The sequence below is a fragment of the Thunnus maccoyii genome, chromosome 21 (genome assembly GCF_910596095.1).
Source record: "Thunnus maccoyii chromosome 21, fThuMac1.1, whole genome shotgun sequence".
In the NCBI taxonomy this organism is placed as follows: Eukaryota; Metazoa; Chordata; class Actinopteri; order Scombriformes; family Scombridae; genus Thunnus; species Thunnus maccoyii.
The window spans coordinates 27,105,994-27,124,120 of record NC_056553.1 but is presented as its reverse complement, the minus strand read 5'-3'; the positions used below and the strand labels follow the sequence as shown (position 1 = coordinate 27,124,120).

Below are 18,127 nucleotides of genomic sequence, written 5' to 3'. Positions count from 1 at the left end.
AGGACCAGAGTGGAGGAGTATTTTAAAGAGGCCCTATTATACTCATTTCCAGCTCTTTATTGTTGATCTCGGGCTCCACTGAAGCAGCCTTAAATGATTCACCATTCAAAAAACTCCTTATTTATCTTTTACTGGCCCTTCATGTATCCCTTCATTTCACACTCCTTCTGACACGGTCTGTCTTGGCTCCCTCCTGCCCCTTGCCCCCCTCCCGATGAGCCCACTCGTTTCTGATTAGTCACCTTCCGGAAGCCTTCCAAGGAGCAGCACCCGGTGCTGCTGAGCACCACCCTTTCCCCTTGCTGTTGTGGAAGTGCAGTAAACAAACAGTAAACATAACAAGTAACATAATTTCTCGTACTTTGTTGGAAATGTCAACTTCTCAAATCCAACTGTGCATGTTAGAGCCCGAATCCGATCCGGAAAATGAGAGTGGACAGTGCGAACATCTGCAGCAACAGAGATTACTGCAGGACGTCTCTGATTGATAAATATTATATACAGTGGATTTCATCTTTTTATCACAAGCTGCATATACTTATTTTCCAATATATTCCCATTACTAGGTGCACATGTGGGAAATGCACTAAAATGCCGACTGAACTGGAAAATGTCTGCTGTAACGAAGTACCAAAGGTAACGTAGCTAATAAAATGTTATCCTGCTGTCGCCAAAGGACTATATAGTATGTCCCTGCACCGCCGTTTATTATAATGCTGAGGTACATTAAATGGCTACTCAAGTAGACTGTTTTGTGAGAATGTGTACATACATTTACCAAGAAGACTGTAGTTTGACAGGCTTTTGGTTTGGAATATCTTCACTTGAGCATGACTGCCCTTGGTATTATAAAAATCGTAGTTGATTGCTTTTTATTTGAAAAATGTTCATTGTACAGACGAGCATGCATCATCCTTCCCACAGTCTTTGTGGATGTTACCAATCCATGTTAGAAACGTTTTTCATTTATTCATTTATTATTCATTCAGCCAGGCCTACAACCAAACTGCTTAAATGCATACACTCTACAAAACATCCACAATATCTACAGAGCAGACTATGGACATCTCAGGAGGAGAAGAGAGGAAGAGTAAGTTTTTCATCTCATTATAAAAGTTGTTATAACATGCAATCAATTTTCTTCCTCCACATGTACAAACACATGATCCCAAATTTCAAAACAATAAATCACTTAACACAAGAAAAATAAAGTGGTTTATTTACAAGACATAAAGTGCACACTGTGTTCATTATACTATATAAAAAAAAATACAAACAAATGTGGTCAATATCAGTATCCTGTTCCCTGGGACTCATAGGTCATAATTTCTAGCATTTATAAATGTCCTTCACTGGAATCAGCAAATCTATATAACACAAAAAATACAGCTAACAAGCCATACAGTCACCATTTCCTGTGATGAGGATGTCTTCTTCTCTGTCTTTCAGATGTTACAGGTATCTCGCATACCGCAGTTTTGTTAGCTGGTGTTGGGGATACCTTGGAAGACAGGTCAGGGTTGTCATCCCGTCGTGTGTGCCGTATACGCCAGGAGTTTCCTGATCCTGGTGGCCACTGTGTTGGGTTCCAGCCACCCCTCGACTGAAACGTGAGACATGTCTGGCGATGATGTCCCCCTTTGAAGGTCTCTCAAACTGTGTACAGAGGTCCTCTGGGATGGGGATTTGTTTGAGTTCCCCAGTGTATCTGGTGGGGTCTTCCAAAACTTCCTCAAAGAGAAACTATATCAGGTTACTCACATATTCTGCAAAATATGATGTTTACACTGTGAATAGAACGTTTTACTGTTATTTATGACTGTTGACTTTTAATTTTGAATATAAGAGAAGTTTAAATTACGTTAAATGATAAGTGTGCAATTCCTCCTTTTTGTATATAAAATAGAATGACTGTGCCAAGAGTTGTTTGCCAAATGTTACAGTGATTGTTTTATATTTGTATATTTAATTATTTATAATAAAAGTTCTGTTTTTTACTTACTGAATGTTGGCTTCGTCTTAACAGGCTTTGCTGTGCATTCTCCCTTCTTGGACTTTGGGAACATAATCTTGTAGACAGCTTTGCCCTCAGAAGTGGCTGCTTGTCCTCGCTCTGCATTCTCGTTGAAATGCATGTCAGCCAGGTACAGCCTTGGGAAAAAAAAGGAAAAGCCTGAGTCTGTATATCAAAACAAACTATTTTTAAAAGTACATTTCTTAAAGGCTGAGTCGCAATATCAAATTTTAAACAAGAGGCTTTTTGTTGCATATGTCAGCTAGCAGATGCCATACAATATTTTAATGCTATTTATCCAAACAATTATTACCTGCACAGCATTCCAATGTAAGGGAAAACCACATTTTCCAGCACGAAGCGTAAAATGACACTGTGGAGGGCCTCCAGTGATGAAGTTTGGTGGTCATGACTCCATGTTTTTCCACATCACGGAGAACTTGTTTGTTCAGTAGGAGTTTCTTCACTTTGTATAGGGCCACTGAACCTGGAATGACAGACAGATAAAATTGAAATGGTGTAAGTGCATACTGAATTTGTTTTATAACAGATACATTTATTTTATAGATATTCCATATTAATATCATTTTTACAATCATGTCTTCATAGAAGCAGTTATTATTAGATGAAAAATACTTGATACGAACCTGATTGAAACCACTTGCTGGGGTCCATTTAGACTCTGTCAGGATGAGCACACTTGGGGAAGAGCGGATCTTCATGTGTGTGGACATTCTGAATGTGGTTTATAAGGGACTTTCATTTTGCAACCTTCTCTGGTCCAGACTTAGAAGATGTGGCTGTACAATAAATGTGGTTTTTGATGCTAGGCAACCACTTGCACAACACCACACACTCCTTGTTCTTGGCCAGTTTTACCAACTTTTTGGACAAACCTGACAAAATATAAATTTTGTGAAATATATTAAAAAAATATGCACAACTTTGAATATGCTTAGATCATAAAGTGATAAAATCATACAAAAAATTATAGTAATTACCCTTCTCAAAGTGCCAAACGTCATAGTATTGGATGACCTTACGCTCCCTCAGAAATTTCTGAACCTGTGTATGGCAGTCAGTCATAATGTAATCCATTCAGATGGATTGCCTCCAGAAGATCTAGGTCTCTTTTGAGTCCTTCTTTTTCCACCAACCTTGTTGCTCTAGTGATTTACTAAATCATATATAAATCAAAAATATTTAAATGTCCACAAATCTTACTGACTTTCTGTCCATGTCAATGGAAGTTTACCTGTACAAGCTGAATGTCAATGTTGTTGCTCTCAAGGTGCGTGAGGGTGTAGCTGCTGAAGTGTCCTTTAATATATGAGAAAATTATAAAGAACTCTATACTACACTTTTTAGACATACATTCTACTTTCTCATAATCACCAATTATCAAGCATAATACTGAAAATGAGATGAAGTGATTCAATTATGTCCTCACCTGGTGAGTCTGCCCTCATATCTCCACCCACTGCGATTTTTCCCTTCTGTGTCAGATGCCGAAACAGTATCTGCTGATCCTTCTTCCATTTATGGTTTATTGCTGGTTCCAGAAGATTCCTGGCATGCCTCCTGAAAATGTTATATTTGAACACCTGGACATTCATGGCTTTGAGTACGAAAAACATAGCAGATCAAATGTTATAAATATTTTAGTATGAAACAAATTTCATACTTTTATGTACATGCAGCAGTCTCTCCAATATCTTTTCCACCTGAGTGAAGGATCCACCGGTAAAATAAACAGCTGCAGACATTTGGAGGTTTCCTCCCTCTTCCCCATTGTTTTCTGTTAGCAAGTTAACACAGTTACCTGGATTGCTTGTATTTTGCAATCAGCCAAGTAACGTGGGGGATGGTGACACTTATCCTCAGTGGTTAGGAAAATAATTATACTATAATAATGATGTTTTTGAGCGGACATGGTTGAAATAATGGCATATTACACATCTGACTGCTCGGTGCACGTCTGTATTGTTATGTGCAAATTACGGTTAGCTAGATAGAAAACTTTAGCTACCTTTATATGCCCACTATCCACACTGACACCGTATTCATAAGCCATGTGGTCTGAATATCAACATACAACAAACATTTCAGTGACACAATGTTACTCACAGCTTGTGCTTCTGACTCCTCATCTAAACGTCTTCCTCCTCCCTCTCCCTCATTGTTTTCTGTTAGCAAGTTATTACAGTTACCTGGATTGCTTGTATTTTGCAATCAGCCAAGTAACGTGAGGGATGGTGACACTTATCCTCAGTGGTTAGGAAAATAATGATACGTTTTTGAGCGGACATGGTTGAAATAATGGCATATTACATATCTGACTGCTCGGTGCACGTCTGTATTGTTATGTGCAAATTACGGTTAGCTAGATAGAAAACTTTAGCTACCTTTATATGCCCACTATCCACACTGACACCGTATTCATAAGCCATGTGGTCTGAATATCAACATACAACAAACATTTCAGTGACACAATGTTACTCACAGCTTGTGCTTCTGACTCTTCATCTAAACGTCTTCTTCCTCCCTCTCCCTCATTGTTTTCTGTTAGCAAGTTATTACAGTTACCTGGATTGCTTGTAATTTGCAATCAGCCAGGTAACATGTGGGGGATGGTGACATTTATCCTTGATGGTAAGGAAAATAACGCTCCGTTTTTGAGCGAACATGGCTGAAATAATGGTATATTACATATCTGACTGCTTGGTGCACGTCTGTATTGTTATGTGCAAATCCCCGTTAGCTAGATAGAAAACTTTAGCTACGTGTATATGCCCACTGTCTGCATTGACACCGCATTCATAAGCCATTTGGTCGGAATATTGAAACAAGACAAACACAGGCAAGACATATTGATATAATGTTACTAACAGCTTGCGCTTCTGACTCTTCAACAAGGCCTTTTATAGATGGAACAGCCCAGTCTTTTAGCAGCAGCCTAGCCGAAAATCCAGCTTCACACTTGGCTTGGTTGAGAAAACAGTCCTCTGTCAACTGGTGTGAACAAACATACACAGAGGTATTTGTCTGTCCTGAAAACTGTATCCACTGCTGTCTGGTGCTTTCTTCTTTAGCAAGGGCATACAAATATAGCTTTCCTACACAACCAAAAATCACTGGGAGACATACTGAACAATGTCAAAAACCTGGAGAGTAGTCCTGAGCAGCAAGGCACAGCAGAGCGGTCTAATTTCCGAGAGAGACCGGGCGGGCAGGGGTGTCGCTGTTTATGGAGCGGGTGACCATATGGAGATATCCGTCACGATCTGACGTCAGTTCAAGCTGAGAGTAGAAAAAACTGTTGGGAACCTAGCATTCAGAGCAGTCTGAAACTGGTGCTTTTTGCTCACAGGGAATGCTGCTACATATGTTTACCTCATTATTCGACACTTTGGCCTCGTTTAACACAAATATCCAACATTGTAACACTATTTATATGTTAGAAAATAAGGAAAAACATAATATGGTTCCTTTAACCTTTTCATATACTTTTTGATAGACAGGGGACCACAAAATGTTTTCCTTATCCCTAAGAAAATCAGTGAGTGGTACTACAACAGTTAAAACGTTTCTGCAAATACTCCTATGAGAGTTAATTGCAACACATTCCATCAACTTGACAGGTTTCAACATTCTATTGTTTAGAATGAACTCGAATAACCTCTGACCCAATTTAGATGCTTGACGCCATCACAAAGTCCCACCCCCCACATGAACCCAGCAACCCCTGACACCATCAACCCTCCTTCTAAATGAACTGGGGTAACCCCATCCTCATCCAATGAGATCATTCTGTTTCCTGCATTCCTGTTGAAAGGATAGGCCAAGTTAGGAAGTAAGATCCAAGATAGGAAGTTAATTCATGAGGTATAATTCCATACCTACATTGAATTAATGTCAATAAATGGTGAGTGTATGGCAGTGGCAAAATGAAAACAGCTGTCTGCTGGGAAAGATGGGTTGTGAGTACACCCCCGTCCCACGGCCAGGTCATTGTTATGGTAATGCAATATGCTGGTTGTCTGAGTGAGTCGAAGATGGTCAGAAACAGGGTTCCTAATAAAGTTTAATGAATTTAAGATAAAGCAAAAGTACACACCACACACACACACACACACATAGTTTTATGAATTTATGATTTAGGATGAAGCATAAGTACATACCACACACACACACACACACACTCACACAGAGGATTATATGATTTATGAGGTCAATGTGTTTTTTCAGTGGTTTACAGGGACCCACGTTTCCCACCACCCAGTCAACGTAAAAGTCATGTCAAAAATGTTCGTTTGATCTGAAGAAACAAATCTCACTTCAAAAACATAATTTCACTTTCAGAACATACATATATTAAATATATATGTAAATATAAGTAATATATAAATACATACCTGTTCAAGTATACACTCATTAGCCTACTCTCTCAACCACACACTCACTACGCACTGAGCTATTCCTTAAAGTAGCTACACTACTTCTTAACATTTTAGGTTAGAAAACTTAAAAATACATTTTGGTTTTTTTTTAAATTCCCTGATGCTAAGGCCTGGCAGGGGGCTCAAATCAGGCCCAGCGGGCCACCGGCCTCGCAAAAGACTGGTGGAAATCCTTGTCCAATCCAGACAGCCTACAGGGAGGAGCTTCAGTGCCTGTCAGAGTGATGTACTGTTAACAACTTGGTCCTGTTGGTACTGGTAGGAGTGTGTATTAGTAATAATTCCTAATTATCATAGACAGTTATGAATTAAGATATCAAGAGATATTAATATTAATTAATAATTCGGGCACCAACTGTTAAAGAACCGGGGACACAACTGTCAATTCTGTGAGGAGCATGGTTGGTTATTAGTAATAATGAATAATTATCAGAGATAATTATTAATTATGAATTCATTATTACAGGGCACCACTCGGAAACCACTAACCAAACAAGGTAGTCTCATAAAAGAGTTCACTTAGAATATTGATATCTGAGGGATATCAATATTCACAGGTGAAAACAAAAGGTATGAATTCAAGCTCTGACTCCCTCAATCAGCCACTTTTCACAATATATTAAACACAATAATGACAAAAGACTTCTCTTTAAAGATATAACAGTGTTTATTAAACTTTCAGAATTAAAAAAGTCAATAAATGCTCTGATCACTAAATAACTATTCTAAAATCTAGTTCTACCTAAGCAAACACAGACAACAGCCATATACAGTATTGAACACATGCAGGTGGATGCTTGTGTGTTTGTGTGTGTGTGTGTGTATATCTCAAGATGGCGACGTGATCTGATGTGATGAAATTGAGGGTTTGGATGCGGACATGACTATGGGAGGAAATCACGTCACGCGAGAACCAAATGGTGGAAGTGCTGGCAGAGTCTTGGTTAGACAACAGCAAGATGGCGCCACCTGGTGGTCGGCGTCTTGCACTCACCCAGTTCCGTGTGAAAGTGAACAAGGTGTGTGTGTTAAGTCAGTCTTTCGGGGCTGTTCTCGCGCTGTCGACGGGTTTCACGGCAGCTGATCCTCAGCAGTGTGGCGGAGAAAACAGCAGAGTCGACTCAGTTGAAGAATAGCGGGGCAGAGAAGTTATCCATGTCTTCCTGAAGAAATCCCTTTCTTCCTCCTGGAGGCAGTGAGAGTGCTTGTTGCAGCAGTGGTCTCTCTCGGCTCTGGTAATTGTGTTCAATTGAACACAGGGCGAAGTCTCGTCTCGTCGAGGGTGAGGGGAAAGTCTTCTAGTCGGTGGGGGAAAAGCATGTGCATAGGGTTACCTCCTTCAGGAAACTGGCTCACGGAGGCAGTGAACCTTCCCCCATCTCAGTCACAATGGAATGCGTGTTTTTCTGGGTGTCCCCAGTTTTTAAAGAGGCGGTGACGTCAGGGCTGTGTCACCGGGACTTCCTCTGTGCTAGGGCATCTCTGCCAATGAGAGACTACAGTTGAGACTGTTTCTGGTTTAGCACCAACGTGTGAACTGAACAGTGCATGTTGGAATATGGAGTCCGTTTGGACTCCCATTGTCTCTTTAGCACCCTTTCCTGTTATCAGGCTTTGTGACTTGCATGGAGGCCTGCCTTTGTCTCATGCACTGGATTATAAGGCCCAACAGTCCCCAACACCAAAAAGACAACTCCTTGTGAACTACAGGCAGACTAAAGGCATCAGCACATCTCTATTCAGATAAATGGGGCTGAGGTGGATTGTGTCTCCAGCTTTAAATTCCTGTTTTTCCACATCTCTGAGGACCTTTCCTGAACCTGACGTTCACTCTGGTCAAGAAGGCACAACAACACCACTATTTCCTAAGGTGCCTGAAGACAGTCCACCTGTCACCACAGATCATGGTAAACTTGTAGCACTCTACCATCGAAAGCATATTGTCCAGTTGCATCCAAGTGTGGTATAGCAGCTGCTCACTAACCATAGGGGTCTGGACCTCTATCATAAGCGATGTCTGTGAGCTGTGAGGACCCCTCACGCCCCAGTCTTAGACTGTCTGCTGCCATCATCTAGGAGGCTATACAGGAGCCTCTGCTCCCATACTAGTAGGCTAAGGAACAGCTTTTTCCCTTCAGTTATCACCCTGCTGAACTCAGAATTGAACATGTTGATATCTTATTCTGTATTACACTCATATTATAAATTTGATACAGCAGCCTTCACCTAGAGCTCCTGGTATAGCTTCCTTCCACTTCGATGGGCATTGGCCTTTCAGAAGAGGGTGTCTGAGTTCTGATGGTAGATAATCCAACTGGCTTCTATATCTTATGGAACGGTCATTATTTTTAAGCACAGCACTTATTCTTTCATGAGGCAGAACACTGAAAATTTCCCTGTACCTGATTGTGATGTTTGGTGGTGTATCCTTAATCCAGTACAACAGAATACATTTATGAGCAATAAGAAGTTTGTCTAGAAGTTGAGGGAGTGTGAGAGTAAGCTTAGAATAAATAGCCCTGGGTTTTTTCTGTTGCTCCAGTATCTACCAATAAATCTACACTCCCAAAAATAGTGAAATTGAGTTCCAAGATCTGTTTTACATTCATTGCAAATGGGAGAGATGAGCGGGGATATTCTGTGAACATTTACAGGAACCATGTAAAGCCTATGCAAGATTTTATATTTTATCTCCACGTCTGTTATGTCCGTTAAAGTGCATTTTAAATGAATCACTTCTATGCTAATTTTCTATCGATATTTTGTTACATAATACTGTCTAATATCTTCATTTAGATGTAAGTGGTGTTCAGATTTTACATGCCAATTCTTTCAAAAGTGCATTTTGCACTGTTTGGTAACATAGCCTTATATGTCATCTTGCCTCATCGTAGGCTATCAATTGTGTTTTAATGTCTTTATTAAGGGAAGAAGATGTAATGATAACAGTAGTTAGCTAGACAATACTTGGACAGATCAGTTCCACATTTCATTATAACCCAGGTGCAAATTGACTCAAAACATGTGGGCTTGCATTGAACAAAGTCACATGGATCACTAAGAGGGCACAAATAATTTAGATTGTATTAGGAAAATGTGGACAACCGTTAAAATATTTAGACAGCAAGTAAAATAAAACTAACACTGCTGTATCATGAAAGTACATAATACTAACAGCAGCGCCAACTGTGGGTTTCATGTCTCTAAACACATGTTCATCACATGTTTCAGATGTTTTTATAACCTTGGTGCCTGAAATTAAAACACATTAAATCTGACATTTGTTAAATTCTGAACTTTTCTTGTACCCAGCCTTCAAGAATTACTGCTATTATCGAGCAAGACTCGAGACTTTCTTGAGAAATCAAAATCAAATCAAACTAGTCATATCACACATGCAAACTATTTCAGTTAAGAAAATTTCTGCTGTCAGTCAGCCTGGTGAAGGCAGTTTGTCCAGCTGCTGTCCTCTCAGCTCCCCAGGAGTTGCTGCTGACAGATGGCTGCATCTGTGAATAGAGACACTGAATGGAGAGCTGAGAGGACAGCAGCCAGACAAACTGCCTTCACCAGGCTGACTGACAGCAGAATGAGCTGTCGCAAATTCGTGTTTCTGTCACAAATTTGTATTGCTGCTGGTGTAAATAGTTTTGATGTGAATTCCCAGACAAGTATTGACAACTGACAACAAAATAAAGTCATTTAGCATCTACACCCTTTGACTTGGGCTGTTATGGCAATTACAATAAAGCTGACAGTTAATATGTCCTCGCCAGCTCCTGCATTGAAAGCCACCAAGGCCCTCACTACAACAACACTGAGCATGGAGTTAGCACCAAAACCAACAAAGAAATATTTTTCTGAGGACATTATGCCAATTTGTGTATAATATGGTGGACAAATGTGTATAATTAGGCACAATTGTGTATATCTTGCGATACCAATTCCCAACTACTGGGGGCACTGTTTGAAGTTCACACATAGACATTCTGGTTTGTAAGGTCCATATTTGTAAGGGTCATAAAAAGCATGGGGAGGGTTATAACAGTCAAATAGCAATATTAATTAATAATACCAGTGAGGCAGTAATCATATATGTATTAATAATGCTTTAAATGATTAGTATTCAATAATTATAACAATTTAAATCCCCCAAATTATGAGACCATCAAAAATGGTCTCATAACCCAACTGGTCTTGTAATGCTGGTATGTAAATCTGAAAACTGGTTATCTTCGGGTCTGATGACAGACTGTTCCTCCATTACATTCACAGGCCTTCATTGTGGCCTTGTAGCCATTCTGCTATGATACTAGTGGGCCTCATACGCCATGTGCATGAGACAAAGGCAGGCCTGCATGCAGTCACAAAGCCTGATAAGAAAGAAATGCACCAAGTCAAACAAAAGGACTCCAAATAGACTTCAACTCCCATCATGCTCTGCTCAACTCATTTCTAGGTGTGAAATCCGGCAGAGTCAGACTCTCGGCTCCCATTTGATGAGACCTGCCAGAAATGCCTGGGGATTCCCACTTCCTGGCTGTGACGTCACCAAGGGTATAAACACCACACTCGCCTCTTGAAAAACACTTCTCAGCTGCTCTCCAGCTAACATAAGGAGGTATGACTGTTACTAGGCACACTAGAAGACTGCTGTGCAACCCAGCACTCTTCTGCCTTTCCTGCAGAGGAGGGCGAAGGATAACTCGTCTTTAACTGAGTCGACTCTGCTGTTTCTCAGCAACTTCACCAAGGATCAGCTGCCAAACAGAGTGTGAGGACAGCCCCATCAGCATCTGAGCCTGAGGAACTGAGCTGGACCCGAAAGATGTACTAAAACACACCCTACTCACTTCCTTTAGAGACACAAGTAAGAGGCTTAACTCCGGGCAGAGTTAGGATATCCAAGTGTTTGTTGTGATGTTAACGGACAGTGAGTCTTTGCTGCTGATAATACTGAAGGTATTATTACTATTTGCTGCTTTGGTTGTGTTTATCACACTAAACTGGTTTGTGTTTGGATTGTTTTGTGTTAGCTCGACATCATGAGTGAGACCATGGGTTGCACTTTATTTGTTGAAATCAGACCACAGCCAGTGAATAACAGCATTCACACGCCACATTTCTGTGAAAATAAAAGCAAGCACCACTCTCTCCTCACGATCGCTGAGATCTTTTGTTCTTTGGTGTTTTCACCCTCTCTTCTCTACTAACCTCACTTGCATGTACACACACAAACATTTAGACTTTCACAAGCTACTCTGTAGTCAGACACATGTTGCCAAACAGAGACACTCAGCTTTGTCTGACACCATTGTAGTGATCAGAAGCATGTGTTGGTTGACTGGTGGTCGCCGTTAAATCACAGCCTCTGTTCAAATCTCACAGTCACATCCGCCATCTTGATCCTTCTCCTTCCTCTCTCAACCCCCCCCCCCCCCCCCCCCCCCCCACACACACACATACACACACACACAAACACATTGTTGCTTGTGTTTGATAATTTGTAGTTGTATGATAGATGTTTATTAATTGTAGCATTATTGATTTACGATCGGTATTACTAAAGTTAATAACTGTGTTGCACATTTAAAGAGAAGTTTCCTGTGATTGTTTGGATATATACTGTGATAACAGCTTGGTGACGGGGTTAGTGCTCGAATTCAAACCTTCACTGTTCACCTTTACAAATGTTAATGTCTCTCAGATATTGACATTTTTAAAGTGAACACCCCTTTTTGAGACTGCTTTCACTGTTTGGTTATTGATCCCCGACCTCAGGGTGGTGCCCCGTTATTATTAATTCACAGTAATAATGTTTAATAATTGTTGATTTTTAATAATTGATTATTATCTCCAATAATTATTAATTATTGCCAATAACTAAACCTGCTCCTATTGAGTCCCAAAAATACAGTGGGGGATGCTCAGGATGTTACAGGTGCCTGCCAGTCATTTGCTCAGCCCAGAAAAAGAGACACCACAGTCCACCATGCACCAGCTATAGTGTGAAGTGGGGCAGGACTTAGTGATGGATAGCAAAGCCCAGCTGAGCATATTGCTCCCTCAATAAAAGCTGCCCTGCAATCCACATGTAGCTAAGGATGTATTTTCTCTTTGTTGCTCCCTCCTCCCTCTTCACTCCACCATCATTTTTAAGAGTGAAAACTGGTTTAGGTGTCAGAAAGAATGATGCCCCTCGTCAGACTATGACTCACCTCTGAGTGGTGCCCACAGCTATATTCACACCAACTGTCTCTCTGTTGGTGTGCGCTGTTTTCCTGTCTGTTCTTGTTTTTACCAAGGGCCCAGAACAACAAGAAAGACAGAACACACCATCAAACCTTCACATGGTGATTTCAGACCCCACATTATGTTTCAGCCTGTATTTGTCTGTTAGTAGACAGACAGAGCCACAGCACTAACTGTGAAATAATAAATACATGATGAGTTGATGGTTATTAGTTAGGGATATTCATAATCATTTATGAACACAGAAACTGGGTCCTGTTCTTTAGATTGTGGATATGTGAGTAATAGTTTTATTTGATTGTTGATGATCTGACATTAGCCTGGATTTTTCACTTCTTAATGGCTGGTTTAAAATTTATCTGGGGTGGTTGTCATAGCAACAAATCTTTTAACTCACACCTGCAAAGGTGCAACACCCCATACACAAAGTAATTTTCAAGTATGAATGACATTTTTCCTTAGACAGGAATTTGAAAAATGTTGATATAGTTATGCCTTTAGTTAAGAAAGTTATGGATAAATCAACAAGCTGTTTTGATTTAATTATCACAATTTATTTTATGTAAGAAAAATTAAATATAGTACCAATACATGATAAAACAGGATTTAAACTATAAGCAAAAGAGATCAATTTATTATGTTTTGGACTGTTATCAAAGTAATGGGACCAGCAACCATATACTTGTAAATGTACTTGTGTATAGTATAAACTGTACATTTGATACTGAAACAAAACAATCACTATCAGCTATATATGAGTCAGTTTCTTAAATTATAGGAAATTCATTTAAGGAAGATTGGTTCCTTAGCTTGAGACTACAACTACTTACTAACTACAACAGCTGCAGTAAAAAAGTAAGAATGCCACAAGAACATCCGGATTAGTACTATGATCTGATCTTGTTTTCAGGTAAGCCTTTAAAATTTGTGGTATTGGTGTAAAAATATCGCTTTTCATAGAATTTGATATGAAAATATGCACTTTTTGTATGAACTGAATGTGAGGATACACAACTGTTCAGACTAAATTGAACAATGTTTCAATGTATTCATTCTGAATTAATTGCAAATGTCATGCTATTGTCATTGGTTTTATACAACCTGAAAGAGCATATTTTTGGTCATTAAAAAAGAAGGAAAACTTATGAATTGTCTATTTATTGATTGATTGATTATGGTCTCTGGTCATCCTCAGTCAGTAGTCAGGTCAGTAGACAGTGCAGTTAGCAGAGGAGCGCTGGGTACACAGGAAGTCACTAGTGACCTCTTTATAACCTCTAGCTTCAGTTAGACCACTTCCTGTTGAACAAATGACAAGAGAAACAGGTATGATGAGTGTCTGTCCACAGAAGACAAGAACAGGAAGAACTGTACAAGAATGGCATCATATGTTTAAATAGAGGTAAATACTGTGTTAGTAATAAAGTAAAAGGGAAATTTCCTCTTCACTACCAAATATATCCAATAAAACATGGATCATAGTGATTTAGACTGAAGATTGAATATGACTGTGAATTGTGAATGTTAGAAGAGGAAACTCACCATACTGCAATCTTACCTTCCATGAGGTTGTAGAGGTTGCAGTAGTTGGTGCCGTGGTCTTTGATGGCATACCAGGTCTCGGAGATGGACATGGCCTAGAGACAGAGTTACGCATGTCTTACACAATATACAGACTGCACAGAATCAGAGGCAGACAAAGAGAGACAGTAATTGGAAGTAAGACAGAGACCATTAAAGAAAACATTTTACAGTGAGAGATTGAGATAGAGAGGAAACACAGAGAGAAAGGAGGGATTGAGATGTGGAGGACAAGGACTCAGACTGAGAGGTCAGAGGTTGAATGAGTTTGGTTTTCCAGAAACTTTCAGATAAGAATTTTAGAGGAGCGTGAAAACCTACCGAAACATGACAGCAAGTGAAGAAATGATGGGAGACCAGTCGGAAGTTGATGTCATCCACATAACTCTTAAAGGGAGTGGTGTGTTTGGCAGCTATAAAGTGGACAGAGGCAGACTGCAGCTGCAAAGACACCAAACCATGTTTGATTAAAAGCCATTGACATAAAACCTCCAACTACGAGCATCCCAACTTTGCTGGTGGAATTTATGAACAGGAATGCCATAACTGGATTTTATCTTAAACATAGACTTGTGGTGTATCATGAAATGGAACAAACCACAATATTTTGACACAGGGCCCTTCGACAACACAAGCCTCAAGATTATGTAAAAATGCAGACAGAAATTTTAGGCCCTCATCATTTCAGTTGTTATGGTGTCTTAGTGCATAATACCAAACTCATTTACAATGAACCAAATTACCACAGAGTAATTGCTACATAGGCAATGCGGGGCTTTCAGAGCCTGTGGGCAGTTGCAACAATTGCCCAGTTGGTAAACCAGTCTTGAACAAAACAAAAACCTGTTTAGCTTCTAGTGATTAAAAACATTGTTATCAGCAGTTTGTCAACTGTACCTCAGTCACAAGTGTGACAGTTTTATAATGTGGGTGGGGCACGCACACACCTTGTACAGGCACTTCTGTCCTCCCATTGTGCAGCCAGCCATGGTTCCCCACTTCTTAATCTGTGAAACCAGCGATTCATAAACCACTTGACAGGGTATCCCAAAGTACCTGCATGAGAAAAACAACCACTCAACATGCTTTTAGATCCATGTGAGTTCACAAGGTCCATGTGAGTTCACAGGATGTCCAAAAACACTTACATTTACAAGAGGGTTGGAAAGGACTCGAGTGGCCATTTTCAATAAAATGGTGCTATCTACTGGACATTAGCTGTGACTGCTATTCTTTGACTACATGACAGTTTCCTGTTTTCTTTATGATGGAGGCTTTGAAAAGCTGACTTTATATTACTGCTTTTATTACAGCAGTATTTTAGTGGCATAATAACTTGTGTTTTGAGCTAAATACATTTTTTCCATTGTTAATTTTATTTTTTTTAATATCTAATTGTATGGAACTCAAGGAATAAGATGAAGATCAAATTCAAGAAGAATATTTTTATCTCTCATAAGAGCTTGGTCTGTGTTTTTCTCACTAAATCATGGAGTCATGGAGGCCCTGCCTCTGATAAACAGTTTAGGTTTTCACTCTGGCCATATAGAGGGTCTTACTGAATACAAGAAAAAAAAAATCTAATCAAATATATAGTAAGGGTATGCCAGACCCCTAAATTGAGAAAATAAAAAAATGAAAGTGATGATTTAAGTTCTAGCACCCTAACATTTTTAAAATGTTTTGTTGATATTTGGTACCCCTACAGGCCTAAATGAGATTTCTGTATGTGTTAATGAAAAACAAGTGGACTATTCTTCCATATCAAATCCAGTTTCCCACAGTCCTTACAGCATGAAACCGTACTTCAAACCATGGGAAGCCTTTTGGTGCATGTGTGAATGTTATTTTCTTATTTAATGTCAGCAGTATCATGTAAAACAGCCAAGAAAATGGTGGTCAGAAGTGTTCAACTGACTGTTTAGGTTTAGGTGAATTCAGCTAGAGGAGAACAGAGACAGAATGAGATTGGGAATTTGAAAAGATCATGTCAAGATGGCCTAAGCCAAATAAAATGTAGTGAAAGGAATATTGTCTCAGGCCAGTCCATGTTCAGGGTCAGCTTTAGCTCAATTGAAGGGGAGCTTTTAATCCACTGTAGAAACGGCGTGTCAGTAGCCTGCTCTCTGATTTGACTGCCAGTTAAATAGATTACAGCTAATGAGGTGGTCATATGACTACACGTTGTTTACCAAAAATACTTCCAAATCCACATAGAGTTGTTTTGATTGTAACAATATGAAAAAAACAAGTACATGAGTAACATATAATGCAGTCAAATACATTAGCACTGCAAAAAAACAAACAAAGAAACAAACAACAACAAAAAATTAAGTTTGGAATGCTCTGGCGGAAATATTGTCAGGCAGTATCCTGTTAGGTTCTCTTTCTCAGCACTGATGAGGTTTGGCTGCTTGCTTGCCTGGCACAGTGTGTTTAATCATGAATTATGGACATTTCATGTAATCCATTTGTGTGTGTCCACCTACATAAGTGATTATTACAAAATTGCTAGGGTTTTTTGCTCAGCTAGCAACTATCTCAAGCCTCAGGTCAGTTGCTCTATTGATAAGATTTACTGACCATATTCATGGTCATGGGCCCCTTTCCTCTAGTGCCATGACATTTGCTGTCATACTGTACTTCCTTACCTCAGATGAACTCATGGCCTTTCCTATAGTGCCATCTACTGGACAGACCTCACATTTTTATCCCCACATTTGGCAAGGCTGTAAGTATAGCAGCATGCAGCAATAGTCAGACTGCGATTCGGTCTGGTCATCACTTTGGTATTTGTAGTGTGATGGCTTCTCACTGGGCTTTACTCTTTTGCATATTGTGTTTCTGTTATTGTAATTGTGACAACAATTACAAAGGCAGCAATGTAGTTGATAATTCTATGGGAATTCAGTTAATTTAATGAGCATAAAAAGAGAACAGTTATTGTCCACATGTCTAAAGCATCAACATCAAAAATAATGACAGTGTCTACCGAATACAGTGAAACATGCAGACCCTCATCAACACTGAAGGAATGATGCATAACAGAATATTTGATCACCACAACCTGAACTAACACCTCTGACACTCATCAAATACTCAACATTTTCAGCTTGACAAAGATATAATTTACTAGACAGGTATTCCTGTTAATGTAACAAGAATGCCTTACAATGGCTTCCTGTAAATATAAACTGAACAACCTGGCAGTATCTTTTCAAACTGAAATATAAAGATAGTACTAAACATGTCATTTGTGTTACTTCAGTACATTTAATATATAATTGTTTTACTTTGACTATGGTTAGTTCTAAGCTTTTCCTAGATAGTGATATTGCCCTGATGGCAAGGAAAGAAATCTTGAACTTTTGTTATGAAAATCAAATATATCGGAAAGTATCTATCAGAGCATGTACAAAAGATATAAACCATACATACCATTCTACTTTGCACTGGGCATGGAGAGGTCCAGCACAACAAAGCTCAGATATACCAACTGCCAGTATCACTGCAAGGAACCAGGCATGCGTCATGCTCCAAACTGTGTCAACAAAGTTCAGTCTGAGCTTAATACTCACACTGACAACAGGTCCAGTTTCTGTGAGACATAAAAAGGGCAAAGAGTCACAGGATGATCATGTGCTTTTCTGAAAAGGAAACAGACTCAATTCAATTTACTTCAGAGGAATAGATAATAAGGAATGGCTGCTGAGATATTTGATTTACAGAGACACCTAGGGGCAGTCTGAGATAGATGCAGACAGTAGTGTATGTTTTCTCTGCTCTGACTGTCCCACCACTGCGACCAAAGGGACCTGTT

The 18,127-nt window shown here is 39.5% G+C and overlaps 1 protein-coding gene and 1 long non-coding RNA gene across 7 annotated transcripts; both read right to left on the bottom strand.

Moving 5' to 3' along the window:
• Window positions 1-1,083: 1,083 nt before the first annotated feature.
• On the bottom strand, window positions 1,084-5,371 carry LOC121888102. 6 transcript variants are annotated; one of them, XR_006093137.1, is made up of 8 exons: window positions 3,699-5,371; window positions 3,465-3,595; window positions 3,270-3,334; window positions 3,016-3,191; window positions 2,662-2,910; window positions 2,328-2,501; window positions 2,003-2,151; window positions 1,084-1,766 (listed from the first exon to the last, which is right to left on the bottom strand). It is a non-coding gene; the product is annotated as an uncharacterized LOC121888102 (long non-coding RNA). The 6 variants fall into 6 exon arrangements; XR_006093135.1 differs by having other exon boundaries at window positions 3,465-5,371; XR_006093136.1 differs by having other exon boundaries at window positions 1,084-1,743; window positions 3,465-5,371.
• Window positions 5,372-13,933: 8,562 nt separating this feature from the next.
• Window positions 13,934-17,804, bottom strand: LOC121888582. Its single transcript, XM_042400205.1, has 5 exons — window positions 17,746-17,804; window positions 15,255-15,363; window positions 14,629-14,748; window positions 14,285-14,363; window positions 13,934-14,025 (listed from the first exon to the last, which is right to left on the bottom strand). Exons 2-5 carry the CDS (start codon window positions 15,294-15,296, stop codon window positions 13,934-13,936), a joined length of 333 nt encoding a protein of 110 aa, XP_042256139.1. The 5' UTR covers window positions 15,297-15,363; window positions 17,746-17,804.
• Between the last annotated feature and the right edge of the window lie 323 nt (window positions 17,805-18,127).